Source organism: Dendrobates tinctorius, unplaced genomic scaffold (genome assembly GCF_039654945.1).
Source record: "Dendrobates tinctorius isolate UK_male_01 unplaced genomic scaffold, ASM3965494v1 ptg000102l, whole genome shotgun sequence".
Taxonomy (NCBI): Eukaryota; Metazoa; Chordata; class Amphibia; order Anura; family Dendrobatidae; genus Dendrobates; species Dendrobates tinctorius.
Window position 1 is genome coordinate 33,184,269 of NW_027361770.1, and position 15,285 is coordinate 33,199,553.

General features: G+C 37.0%; 1 protein-coding gene across 2 annotated transcripts in view; it reads right to left on the reverse strand.

The window, feature by feature from the left end:
* AHRR (aryl hydrocarbon receptor repressor) overlaps positions 1-15,285 on the reverse strand; it is a 480,666-nt gene that overhangs the window by 109,727 nt on the left and 355,654 nt on the right. For both annotated transcript variants that reach the window (XM_073587798.1, XM_073587799.1), the window contains one exon: positions 1,285-1,374. In XM_073587798.1, coding sequence (XP_073443899.1) covers positions 1,285-1,374 — 90 coding nt within the window. The remainder of the gene's footprint in view (positions 1-1,284; positions 1,375-15,285) is intronic.

Sequence of the window (15,285 nt, forward strand, 5' to 3'; positions counted from 1 at the left end):
ATTTGATTTTTTTTTAAGAATTTTAGGTGACCAACCCAATCTCTATGCACGATTCGTATTTTAAAATATTTACTAAAGAAATATATGCCTGGGCTAGATATTTTCCATAGTTTGCACACGGTAATTTCATATGTTTATTGAATCCAGAAATAAAAAATGAGATCTGTGATATTTCCAGTATGAAATGGTAGAGAGTTTATAGAATAAATATTTCACCAGCCTAGGGAAAGGTATTTCCTGTCGAAATATCAGAAGCAAGCATATGTTGTATGTAGTATATTGCTATGTGTCTTAATGTGACCGTCCCATGTGGTTATTTAAAGGGGTTGTCCAGGGCTAAGGTATGACCTATCCACAGGACAGCCAACCATAATCAGGAATCCAGGCGGCACAGCTCTTTTGGCTCAATAGTACAGGTACAGCTGACTACTGAAGAAAGAACAGCGCTCCATCAGTTCTGGTTTTGCCGCAAATGTTTTTCCCTCAGATACAAATTAAACAAACAATGTGATCCTATTCGTTTTTGTCAACTTTTCAGGTCAAAACTCTTCATCAGGCATATGTATCAGAGGAGGATGCATAGAAGAGAGGTATCAAATTACTGCATCATATTACTCATGTCCATGGGACGCCATTACTGTCACTTAACGCTCTCTCCGACACATATCCTTCATAAAGGGTTTTGACACAAAATATTACTTGAAATAATACAATTTCATTCTGTGCTTTATTTGGATCAGGGAAAATAAGAAAAAACACATCAAGTAAAAACAGAACTATTGGAAATTCTTTAAAATTGCCCAGTAGAGGTCATCAATATCAGATTGGTGGGGGTCTGAGACCCAGCACCCCCAACAATTAGCTGATACCTGGAAGTACCACAGTGCCATACACTGTGCTGTGGCCATTATCAGGTACTGCAGCTCAGCGCCAATTCTGGAAACCTATACGCAGTAAATTTTAGTAATTTGCATGGATCGTGTAATGAGTACAATGTAATGTTTGGGGAGCTTGGCAAATCAGACTCTCTCTAAGAAGCAAATAAATCTCCAGGTTTCTTTAAACAGTGAATAAGTCACATTTCTGGCCATTACACTGTCAGAAGCCTTATTTAAAAGACAGAACATTTTTTTTTGCAGTAAAACCACAAATGAGTGAAGTATTAAAATGTACTAGTTCCAGTAGCAACATCATTGGACCCCCTGTACAGACTACAGGAATAAGGGAAAATTCCCAATAGATGCTTCTATCAATTTACTAATGGATTAGGAGAAGTGCACTTACTTGGTGGAAGCCCAGGTATTCTAGTATGGTTGATGAAGCGTAGAATATCATCCCTTCTGTACTCACAACAAGAGCAAATCCGTTCAGTGACTAAGGAAGAAACGAGAGGCACACAGGTTAATTAACAGTGTGTAGTATTATGTCCTGACATCTAATTGACAACATTCGGGCTGCTAATTATTACAGGCAATATGGAAATTTATGGCTTCTGGAGGATCAAGAAGAGGCAAAGTCTCTTGAACTAACAGAACACAGCTTTAATAAGTCACATCTGAAAGACATTCAATACCAAGGGAGTCAGCAAAGAAATCGTTCACTACCCATTAATGGAAGCTTTCCACTGAGCACAAATTGTCATATTTGGAAACAAAATAATAAACCTCCTAAAGTCTCATACACCGAACATACTGCTATTGGTTCACAAAGTGCACATTATAACATTTTTTCCACATGTTTGGACATTGATTACAGTTATTATAGAATTTTGGTCCTATTGTTTTGTATTTTGTTGCCTTCTGTTTAGTTAAATGGTCACCAATCTTAAAGTTGTAGGCATATTAATTTCTTCACACAATACTTATCGCATTCTACTAATTCTATAATCGTAAACTAATATTTAGAAGTCAAGGGTACAACCTAAACCTTTATTAGTCACATCCACTTCATTTATGACAAATGGGCTAATATACACTGCTGAAAAAAATAATGGGAACATTTAAACAACAGAATATAACTCCAAGTAAATCACACTTCTGTGAAATCAAACTGTCCACTTAGGAAGCAACACTGATTGACAATCAATTTCACATGCTGTTGTGCAAATGGAATAGACAACAGATGGAAATTATTGGCAATTTTCCAGACACCCTCAATAAAGGAGTGGTTCTGCAGGTGGGGACCACAGACCACATCTCAGTACCAATGCTTTCTAGCTGATGTTTTGGTCACTTTTGAATGTTGGTTGTGCTTTCACAATCGTGGTAGCATGAGACGGACTCTACAACCCACACAAGTGGCTCAGGTAGTGCAGCTCATCCAGGATGGCACTTCAATGCGAGCTGTGGCAAGAAGGTTTGCTGTGTCTGCCAGTGTAGTGTCCAGAGGCTGGAGGTGCTACCAGAAGACAGGCCAGTACACCAGGAGATGTTTAGGGTGCCATATGAGGGCAACAACCCAGCAGCAGGACCGCTACCTCTGCCTATATGCAAGGAGGAACAGGAGGAGCACTGCCAGAGTCCTGCAAAATGACCTTCATCAGGCCACAAATGTGCATGTGTCTGCACAAATGGTAAGAAACTGACTCCATGAGGATGGTCTGAGTGCCCGACGTCCACAGATGGGGGTTGTGCTCACAACTCAACACTGTGCAGGACGCTTGGCATTTGCCACAGAACACCAGGATTGGCAAATTCACCACTGACACCCTGTGCTCTTCACAGATGAAAGCAGGTTCACACTGAGCACATGTGACAGACATGACAGAGTCTGGAGACGCCGTGGAGAGCGATCTGCTGCCTGCAACATCCTTCAGCATGACCGGTTTGAAGTGGGTCAGTAATGGTGTGGGGTGGCGTTTCTTTGGAGGGCCACACAGCCCTCCATGTGCTCGCCAGAGGTAGCCTGACTGCCATTAGGTACCGAGATGAGATCCTCAGACCCCTTGTGAGACCATATTCTGGTGCGGTTGTCCCTGGGTTCCTCCTAATGCAGGACAATGCCAGACCTTGTGGCTGGAGTGTGTCAGCAGTTCCTGCAAGATGAAGGCATTGAAGCTATGGACTGGCCCGACCTTTCCCCAAACCTGAATTCGATTAAGCACATCTGGAACATCATGTCTCGCTCCATCCACCAACGTCACATTGCACCACAGGCTGTCCAGGAGTTGGCGAATGCTTCAGTCCAGGTCTGGTGGGAGATCCCTCAGGAGACCATCTGCCGCCTCATCAGAACAATGCCCAGGCATTGTAGGGAGGTCATACAGGCATGTGGAGGCCACATACAATACTGAGCATCATTTTGGCTTGTTTTAAGGACATTCCATTCCATTTTAATTTTGTGTGGGACTCCAAATCCAGGCCTCCATTGGTTAATAAATTTGATTTCCAATTATGATTTTTGTGTGATTTTGTTGTCAGCACATTCAACTTTGTACAGAACAAAGTATTCAATGAGAATATTTCATTCATTCAGATCTAGGATGTGTTATTTGAGTGTTCCCTTTATTTTATTGAGCAGTGTATTTTTGTGGGTGAGAGATGAGAATAAAGCAGTGGTCCAATACCTAAAATGTCCTTTATAAATATCTATTTTTACTCCTTGCGAGGAATTGACACACTCAGCTGCTTTCCCAGGTAGGCACAGAAATCGTTCTGGTAGAAGATCACCTGCTGGTTTATTGAGGATAGCATAAACTTCAGCAGGACTCGGAAAAATAAACAGAGCCTTGCTGGAATAACGGTAAAACAAACAAAACACAGTCCATAAGAGTCCATTCATTGCAGGTTCACCTGCAGTTAACCAGCACGGTCCTTAGCTCCTCCGTGGCTATGTGGGAGTTTCTACTCTCCCAATACAGAACACACCACTGACTCTTATGGCCAGGTATTTAGCACCCCATGTGATGATCACTGTTCTGCCCTCTGAATATAGGGTAAATAAGTTTATATTATGTGCTGGTTTAGTTATAGCACCATCTAGTGGTGGCTGAATTTATAGCCATGTCTTTAATAGCATTTATAGCTTGTGTCTTTAACAGAGTGTTGCATTGTGGGTTGAAACAATGTATTCTGGGATGAGGAAGATGCCTTTTTCTTCTGTGTATTTCATAAGGACACACATGTTTATTTGTCCTCCTGTAACTCCCCTACTTGAGTTCGTTATCCAGGTAAAGCATATCTGGTAAGATTAATATCTTTTCTTGCAATGCAGTTTTGTTCAGAGATGTTATTAACTGTATGGCAGCCAGTGCTCAGTAGATGTAATTAGACACCTGTGCATTTCCATGTAAAGTTTGCCTCACACTGTATACTTCTTGTAATTGTAGTGTTAGCTGTGTGATCATCTGCCCAATACTTACCCCTGTTGTTTGTATTCTTTATAGTTTTACCGCATGTTCTATACTCTTCACCAATAAACAAGTTAGACTGCAGAGAACAGTCTGCTTATTTTGGAAGATAGAAGGTGGTTTATGCTGTATGCTAGATTGCACACCGTGTCAACGTGTATGAAGGCAGCACAATCACATGACCTTGACATCACACAGGTCCTGTCAGGAATCTGCAGGTGGAGATATGGGGGACCCCATCTATGGAGGTGCACTAAAACCAGTCCATATCATAACTTAACCCTCTCAACACATAGCGCACTGGAGGAAAACTATTCTGGTTTTGCATCACTGATGCTAATATGTGCAGTGACACATATATCCCTTCATAGACTTTGCCTGTGACCCTGTCACATCCTTCACACTTTTGTCATTTGCTTTTTTATAAAATACACTAACCTTTTATTATAAAATATCCTACACTTCTTCCTATTCTGCTAATCCCTAATTGTGTTTTTTTCTTCACTTCCTGTGACGTTTCATTTGAGAGTAGTCTCAAGCAGGACGTCACAGGAGGCTGGGGCTGCACTCACTTCTCCATAGCATCTATCTCCCCTTCTGGAAGAGGACGTCACTGGGCAGCACTGTAGTTACTTATCACCATTTCTTTCAGTTTTGCCCTATGAAAAGGTCTTGAATCCATAGCACAGATAAAAGCTGTGGGAAAATACGGCAGTGGAGACAGAAGCAGAATGGCTCAGTCACTTCTCCCATAGCTTATGTTAGTGCCATGGATACAGGGGCATCTTCAGAGGGCGTCGATGAAAAAATATGTGGTGACAGCATCACCACCCCCCTGATTATGTCCTGTTTCAGGAGGGGTGAAAGATGCTGTGGGAAGTGAGAGCAGCCCTAGCTTCCTATGACGTTCTGTTCAGCAATCCACTGTTTTACTGTTTTGGAGATTTACTATTTACGATGCTAGCAAATTTAGGGTCTGGACTGACTCATGAATACTTTATATAATGAAAATATAACTTTCCATTTGAGGTGAGACATGCCAAAATGGGGTTTTTAATAGCAGTTAAATACATGGGTTTACCACCAGTCATAATGGGACAGTGTTTTACAATTGGCTAATATAATCCTAATAATGTCGTAATAATAGAAACATCAAAAATGTTCTACTTGGAGCATTGCTATTCATTAGATAAAAATGACAAAGCATTTGTACAACACATCAGATATTAAAATACTGAATGCATTGGTAAGTTATTATTTATTTTTTCCAATGGTATAAATCAGTTCACTCTGGTCTGTAGTTTAATTTCATGTCTCCATCTTCTGCTTTTCATTCACAAACAATTATATCCAACTCTTGACAGTTATAAGATGATTCACACGATAATCACACAATGCTCATATTCTCATTTCTCTCTTTATGAAAAACAAATGCATTTTAGAATATTCTTCATTATTTGGTGGAACACTAAGCTGATTTTCCATAGCTGAAATACTGGAGATAACAGTTGTGTGGTCACCAACAGAACTGAGTCACATGCGGTCTAAGAGGCAGTGAGGTGCCGAGAATCTGAACTATTGTAACAGTCTGTTTTAAAATGGAAAGAAATCTGTATGACAGATGAATCCAAAGAAAATATCATGAAGCCGACTCTTGCAATGACCAAGGAGAAGAAAAAATGACCCATCATAGACTGTCGCTATGAGGAGGTTGACTTTAGCATCAGGCTATTAAAAAATGATAGAATATTACCAATTTCATATAGTATGACAAAATAAACTGTATTTTCTATGTTTGGCACCAGAAAATGAAGTAGTTTAGATTATGATCTATGAGATTAGGTTGTCCTTTTACATGAAGAACTGCCATATCCATGACTAAGAGGTCCACATACACATTTTATACTTCCAACTTCGTCAAAAACACAAATGTGCTTTCAAGTGTTTTCAATGGGTAGAAGGAAATGTTGGTGGCTTATTTTTGGGAATAATTTATTTTCTCTAAGACTTGAGCATTTATATTTACACTGCCCAGTCCTTCACTTGTTCTCTGTCAGAGGAGAGTCAAGAGGCTGCCATGCTCATCAGATGGTCGACTCGTCCTACTGAGCTTGATGGATTTGGCCAACTTTAATTCTTAAGTTAAAACTCACTTCTGTTTATATCCTGGTTTATATTCATAGCAGAAGGGATCCTATATGAGGATGAAGATGGATAAGGTGATGGCTCTCTACATTGGGTAGGTTACGGTGATATGAAGAAACCATGTATACAGCATGTAGGTGCCTTTATTCGACACATGACCTATGGAAAAGTGCCACGTGTGTAGCAAGTGTCCAGTTTGTATATGGCAAATGTGTGGCCTACGTCCTCTACAGTATGTCAAGGCTGTGTGTGTCCTATGTGGTGTGAGTGGCACATGTACAGTATGTGTCTAGCGTATGAGTGGAAGAAATGTGGCACGTGTCCCCATACGGACATATATCCTAAGTGTAAGTGGCGTGTGTACCCTTTTTATTAACATATTATATTCAACTACATTGTTTTATTTGTATTCATTTATTAATCTTTTTTGTTTGCAATAAATGGGTTCACACTACTCACACGAAGCAGTAACATATGTAATAGAAATTATTTAGCATTTCTGCTATTATTGCTAGAAATGATAGAAACAAATATCATTTATCATTTTTAAAAAGAGCTCATCACGAAAATGTGATAAGGATGCAGAAACATGCGCAATTCATTAACTCATTACTTTAGCCAATCCTTCCGCTTATCTTTCTTATGGCACTACTCCATTGATGAATTGACTTCAAATATTTAAAAAAGAGATTTCTTTCTAGATTCACTTTGCCTATTATTTATGATATTGTATATGGCTGTGGATTTTAGTTTTAGTCCTGTAAATTAGAAGAGTGGAATCCCAATCATATCTTGTGCCACTTTTCTAGACAAAGCAGAATTATGAGCTCATACAATGGATGGTGGATGTCAGTGGAATGTAAATAATGTTTCCATTAGGGATGTCTCAGGATCTAATGAGCAGAGAAAGTAAATATGAAAGGGATTATAGTCACTGCCCTAATGAAGACTGAAAACATTAATGCCAGGCTGAGATCTAACGTACAACTGAAATGGCGGCATAAAGGGAATGTTGCAGTATCATAAGAATGACTGGAGATTAAATTACTTTTCTAAAAGCTTTTTATTATCCATATAGTTTTACGATTAATGTATAGTAACTGAAATACGTGGTAGTTGCACTCAATGAGAGCCTAGAATTTATCTTTCTAATAATATTTTTTTTAGGTATACATCCAGGGTCGGCTTCAGGTTTTCGTTGTCCCCGGGTGAAAGAGTCTCAGTGGGCCCCTTTAACACATACCACAATTCATGATCCACAGATACAGCTTAGAAATACAGTATATGTGTAGTACAATGCCAAAGATTTCACTTCTTACATTACATGAGTGACAGCTATTCCAGGTTCTACAATAGCTCAGAGACCAGACAGTATAGTCCTCCATATGGTATTATTGGCACCACATAGTGCTCCATACAGAATAATGAGCCCCATATATTGCTCCATGGAGTATAATGAGCCCCATATAATGCTCCATACAGAATAATGAGCCCCATAAATTGCTCCATGCAGTATTATGGGCACAACATAATGCTCCATACAGAATAATGAGCCCCATATATTGCTCCATGCAGTATTATGGGTACCACATAGTGTTTCATACAGTATAATGAGCCACATATAATACACTATTATGGGCACCACATTTTGCTCCATACAGTATAATGAGTCCCATATATTGCTTCATACACTATTATTGGCACCGCATAGTCCTCCATACAGAATAATGAGCCCAATATATTACTCCATACAGTATAATGAGCCCCATATAATGCTCCATACAGAATAATGAGCCCCATATATTAATCCATACAGTATTATGGACACCACATAGTCCTCCATACAGAATAATGAGCCCCATATATTGCTCCCTACAGTGTAATGAGCCCCATATAATGCTCCATACAGAATAATGAGCCCCATATAATGCTCCATGCAGTATTATGGGCACCACATAGTCCTTCATACAGAATAATGAGCCCCATATATTGCTCCATACAGTATAATGAGCCCCATATAATGCTCCATGCAGTATTATGGGCACCACATAGTGCTCCATACACAATAATGAGCCCCATATATTGCTCCATACACTATTATGAGTCCCGCCTTTTGCTCCATACAGTATGATGAGCCCCATATATTGCTCCATATAGTATTATAGGCAGCACATAGTTCTCCATACAGAATAATGAGCCCCATAAATTGATCCATACAGAATAATGGACACCATATAATGCTCCATACAGTATAATGAGCCCATATAATGCTCCATACAGTATAATGAGCCCCATATATTGCTCCATAGAGTATTATGGGCACCATATATTGCTCCATACAGAATAATGGGCCATATATAATACTCCATAGAGAATAAGGAGCCCCTTATAATGCTCCATACAGAATAATAAATCCCATATAATGATCAATACAGTATAATGAGCCACATATATTGCTCCATACAGTATTATGGGCACCATATACTACTTCTTACAGAATAATGGGCCATATATAATGCTCCATAGAGAACAAGGAGCCCCAAATAATGCACCATACAGAATAATAGACACCATATAATGATCAATACAGTATAATGATCCACATATATTGCTCCATACAGAATAATGAGCCCCATATAATGCTTCATACAGTATATGATAGGTCCCATATACTGTTCAATACAGTATATGGAGCCCCATATGTTGCTCCATACTGTATAATGGGCCCCATATAAAGCTCCATAAAGAATAATGAGTCCCATATATTGCTCCATACATAATGAGTCCAATATAATGTTAAATACAGTATAAGATGAGTTCCATATAATGCTCCAGTATATGATGGGCCCCATATATTGCTTCATAAATAATGGGCCCCATATAATGCTCCATACAGTATAGGATTGACCCCATAGAGTAAAATGAGCCCCATATATTGCTCCATATAGAATGGGCCCCATATAATGCTCCATACACAATAGTCCCCATATAATGCTCCATATATAATGGGCCCCTTATGATGCTCCATATGTAATGGGCCCCATATATGATGCTCCAGTGTATAATGGGCCCATATAATGCTCCATATGTAATGGCCCCATATATAATGGTGTAGTGTATAATGCTCCATATATAATGGGCCCCGTATATGATGTTCCAGTGTATGATGGGCACCATATAATTCTCCATATATTATGGACCCCATATATGATGCTCCAGTGTATGATGGGCCCATATAATGCTCTCTATAAAATGGGGCCCATATATAATGCTCCAGTGTATGATGGACCCATATATGATGCTCCACTTTATGGTGAACCCATATATGATGCTTCAGTGCATGATGGACCCATATATGATGCTGAAGTGTATGATGGGCCCAAATAATGCTCCATATATAATGGACCCCATATAAATTGCTCCACTGTATGATGGGCCCATATAATGCTCCATATATAATGGGCCCCATATATAATGCTCCAGTGTATGATGGACCCATATTTGATGCTCCATATATGATGGACTCATATATGATGCTCCAGTTTATGATGGACCCATGTATGATGCTCCAGTGAATGATGGAGCCCCATATATAATGCTCCAAACATCAGTCCCACCTAAGTCTCTTTGTCTATTGTGATATTACATTTTTCAAGAATAGTACTGGTTTGTGCACAGTGGCCTGATTCCTCATTGAATCAATTTTTTGTCTAGTTTTATGCATTTTGTGACTTTTTTGTTTGTGCCTAATTAATTATTCTACTTGCGCCTTTTTGAAGTCTAATATGTATGTGTTCTCCTGTTTTTTTTTTCATCTGTTTACAAATTTTTTTTCAAAGTTTAGTTTGGTGCAACTAATACCACAAAACAAAAAAAAAGACTGGGACTTAAAAAAATGCAAATGATGAATCGGCGCCAATATTTCATTTGTCAAACTAGTCATTGGTATGGAAGCAAAATAATTTTCTTGTCATCTACAACTAATTGGCAGGCAGTGTTTTCTCTACATATGGTAGTTTGCTAAAAGAAGAAAGGAGCAGAGGGAAACAATGTAAAAATTTAAATTGATTATTTTTTTAGATTTGTTTTTGAAAAGATACATATTGAGGAAACACATAATACGGCATATAAAATGACTAATACATTGATTCACATATCTAATATTTTGAGAATGGAAATATGTTAAATATTAATAATCCGTTAATTTCTTATTACACCCAGTTCTGTAGAATGCTTTAGCTTACATGACATAGGCTATTTTTAAGCTTGGCTCATGGTAGAAAGACAGCTCCATATATGTAGAGACCACGTGCTTTAGGAGACGTATATAATTCATGGCTAACTGTAGAGGTGGCTCTCTTCTTCCCTCACCATCATGAGAGACAGACGCAAGATGACATGACATAACAGCTGGTATATTACTTGACGGCGATGTGAGAAGCCGAACTGAGACACAGCAGCCATTTGCTATTCAGGATCTCGGAGAGAAGAAGGATACATGTTGCTTTTGCCATTTGGGATCTCAGAGCATGATCTAATGGACAATTTCTCTTTCACCTATTTTTATTCACCTGTTTTTCTGTAATAACCTTTCTTTGATGGAAGAAACCAAATAAACCACTATATTTTTATCTGGTAACTAGTCCTGAGTATTTTACAGGATATGCATTATTTTACATTGGAGAGCCAGCCAGATCTGAATTTTTGTACTTTTTTGCGGATTTCCCTCAACTTGCACACACGGGGGATTGGACTTTGCTAACGTCAAATCATATGTGCAAGTTATCGGGAATTCCACTACTTACAAGAATCACATAGAACCTAGAAGTAAGAAGTACCAGATAGATTGAGAAGTACTACAAGTGCCAAAAGTACCAGACCTAAGCCAGACGTGTGAAGACAGGAACCCAGCGTTGTCCATCAAAGGGAACAAGCTGAGACATTTCAAGGTAAGATAAAATGGATGTCATTAATTGTCTTGCTAAGCAGAGTAAATTGAAATTTAAGTCTGTAGACAATTCTAATTCAGAAGTTTTATGGTTAAGTTTATATGCCGAGTGTGAACTCGAGAATCAGAGGTTAGATTCTAAGTTTTTCAATAGAGAAAGAGAGAGATTAAAAAATATTCTACAGATGGTAGATATATTTCATAGATCTGTGTCAGAGAAATCTAAAAATGATTGTGTAGAGGATAGTGATATTCCCGAGATTCACTGTAATGTGGAGAAACAGTTACAAGTAGTAGCAGCTATTGAAGGTGACCTTGCAGACGTGGAACAAGATGGAGAAGTAGGAGGAGACTTCAGAACTGACGTAGAGGACGTACAAGGGAAAGACGTACCACTAAAAATAGAAGACTCACAGGCCCAAATCCGAAGTAGCGTGAGGAAGAATTTGATAAAAATATGCCAAATAATTCCTGCTTATGACAACAAAATAGATGTTTATAGAAACTCTGAGATCTTTGAAAGTTGTACTGATAACTTTGATTTATCTAACGAGGAGAAGAATCAGTTGTTCAAAATGTGGATCCCTGTAAATTTTGCTAGGAGATTGTCTTTAAAGTTATCTGGTGAGACACATGAGAATTTAACTGATAAGGACAGATTAAAAATTCTCATTTTTTGTTCATCAAATGAAAATCATCCAGATATTGATATTCTTCAAAAATTAAGGATTGGTCGGAAGGAATGTATTTTTACGTTCATGTCCATATATGAACGTTTGTATAGAATGCTGAGTGAGAATGTCAAAACACCGTCCCTCATAAGGAGTTTTGTAAGCAAATTTTGGTTTCTAAATCCTGCATCTCGTGTTATTGCGTCACAAAAAGATTCTTTGTTTGAATGTGCGCAATTCCTTGAGTTTGCCAGAAAACACGAGAATCGTGAGAGGAAAGTAAATTGTGCTAATTTTGTAAAGACAGGCAGAGTAAAATCTTATCAGAAGCCTGTATTAGCAAAGCCTTCTAAAATGAGATTTCCCCAAAATCAAATCTACGAAGAAAGAAAAAGAAAATCACATGTTTGTTATAAACCATATGGAATGATGCAAAAGAACACCGAAAAGACACAAATTGAATTAAGAAAAATGATGAGTTCTGATTTTCTTTCTGTAACAAAGATGGCCGAATTTAACAGACAGAAACAGGTGGTGAGTGACATCATGGCCTGTAAACTGAATACTCTGCTCCAAGAATCTATCAGCTTTAAAATGGCAAGAACCTTTCAGGATATTTTTTGCAGAGAAATAAGTATGGGTGTAGGAATTGGTTAGAAAAAGTAATATATATATTGTGTAACAGTGTTATACAATTAGTGAGTTATATGTAATTATTTTATAGAGTATAATCCTGTAGTTTTATGGTTTGTGGATATATACATAGTCATACAGTATATATAGAGTGTTTGTAGAAGTAGAAATAGTAGAACTGTATTTTTTAATGAAAATTAAAATCTACATCAGTAATAATATTTAGAATTATATGATATTAACCTTATTTTTTATGTTTCCTTAGAATTTTCATTTCAAAGCAGGACTTAATCGAGAAAAATTCTCTTCCAAGGATTTATGCCTTTATTTACACAGGATGTTGCAATATTGCATGATTTTATATATCTAACCCTTAAAAGGAAATAACCAATTGCTTTTTAAAATGTTCTGGGTGTGTGTTTTTTTACTGCATGGTTTGAATGACAACCACAGCAGGGGAATTTGAACCTTGTTCTAATAATACAAGTATACCAGTATGCTATGTCCCTGTTCCTTAGGAAAAGAATTTTAAAGGGGGTCTCAACTTTTGCAAAGCAATGGAATTTTTTTTCCAGGCCTAAATGTCAAGTATAGCTATACATATATATTTATGTCATGTGTATTTGGGGAATATTCAAAGAAATATTAAGAGACTAAATTGAAATAGTTTACAATGCATTGATAATTAGGATAATTTGGGTTAAAATGCGTGTATTCATCACACTTTCATATGTGAGGTATAAAGTTAATATGTGACACAGTCTGAGTGACAGTGACTGAGTGTATGAGCAGCTGCTGAGCGAGTAATGTGATACGTTTGTGAGACCTCAGGATCCTGAATGTATGAGAGAAAGAAAAAAAAAAAAACCCCCAAAGCTTTTATCTTTAGGAAATTATTAGAATATTAAGATACATAATGAAATATTATCTATACAAACATATATTTCTATATTTCTATAGTAATTATTATTTCTTGATTTAGTTAATTGTGGATAAGTGCAAAGTGCAATCGCACATCAAAATGGTTTATGCAAATTAATTTTTCCAAAGGATAATTTTATGATATTCAAATTAATTTTGATGGTTACACATCTTCAGACAAATAATGGTATAAGCAAGTATAAATTCACATAATTTATACATTAATTATTTTTAATTTTGGTTTTGATAAATGAATTATTTCATGAAACAATATTTTTTGGTATTAAGGGGGAAATATGTTTTTTATCCTGACTACATAATCACATTTGATTAATACCTCTTCTTCACACATTTTAATAGGAAAAAAAAATATTAATAAGGTACAATGGTATAAGTATTGGGTATAATAACAAGTATTATAAAGAGTCATTTCTTTACACTAAGAGGAATTACATGCAAAGTTGCATGATTTGAATATTTTGATAACACAAGTTTATGACAATTATGAAATAATTCAGATCATGGAAATATTAAGGGTATATGTTACTGAAGACATAACTACTCTGCATCAACATAAAGGCCTTATTCTTATTCTTATTTTTCATTCTTATTTTTCATTATTTTTAATTCTTTCACCAATATTTAGTAAAGTAATATCTACTGAGAATATTGCTTCATTAAATATAGCAATTATATGGTTCTATTACTAAGGAAAATGTTTCACTTCTGAGTTATATGCAACAATTCTTTTATTCATTCATTCGCTCACTCATATATTCTTATTTTGGTTCATGGCTATACATTCCTACATATTATTAGTATAATAAATATATTCCTTATTAATAAAGATGAAAACACTGGTTACATAAAACACAGTGACACCTATGGGTTGAAAAAGGTAATTACACCTATGACATAAAAAAATGTTCTATCACATAAAAAAAATGGATAATAATGTATTATCACTTATTATTGGTTTATTATTTCAAATATTGAAATCCATATACAGTACAAATTCTGATAATAATTATATGGATATTACTGATTGCTATGGTACGCTGTGATATTATGGGATAGGGAAATTACCAGATTTGGTATAGAATAGGGAATGAAGACTTCAAGCAAGATACTGAAATTATGTTAATAAAGACTTTTCACATTTCTAAACTTCATTGATTTTTATCAGTTGCAAGAAGAAGAATGCCGCGATCCAGAAATCCCAGAAGGTAACAAAGCTATGATTACTGAGTAATAGACTGTGTTAATTACAAATGCAGTATCCACCACTGACAGTCACAAGTGCAGTATCCACCACTGACAGTCACAAGTGCAGTATCCACCACTGACAGTCACAATTAAAGTGTCTAACCTGACAACCAGAGGACGATGATCCTATGATGCTGAGATGAACGGTGTTATCACGTTCTTATCAAGTTCCAGAGGTTTTCAATCACCTGAAAAGCTTCGATGAAAGCTGGTGAACAATGAAGGTAATTATCAGGAAGTTACAACCCTGACATATGTCCTGTGCATTAGGACAAGGACTGGTTATGGTGCTATGTTTAGCAAGGAAGAGTCATTTTAACCCTTGCTTTGCTGACCAAAGACGTCACACCTGT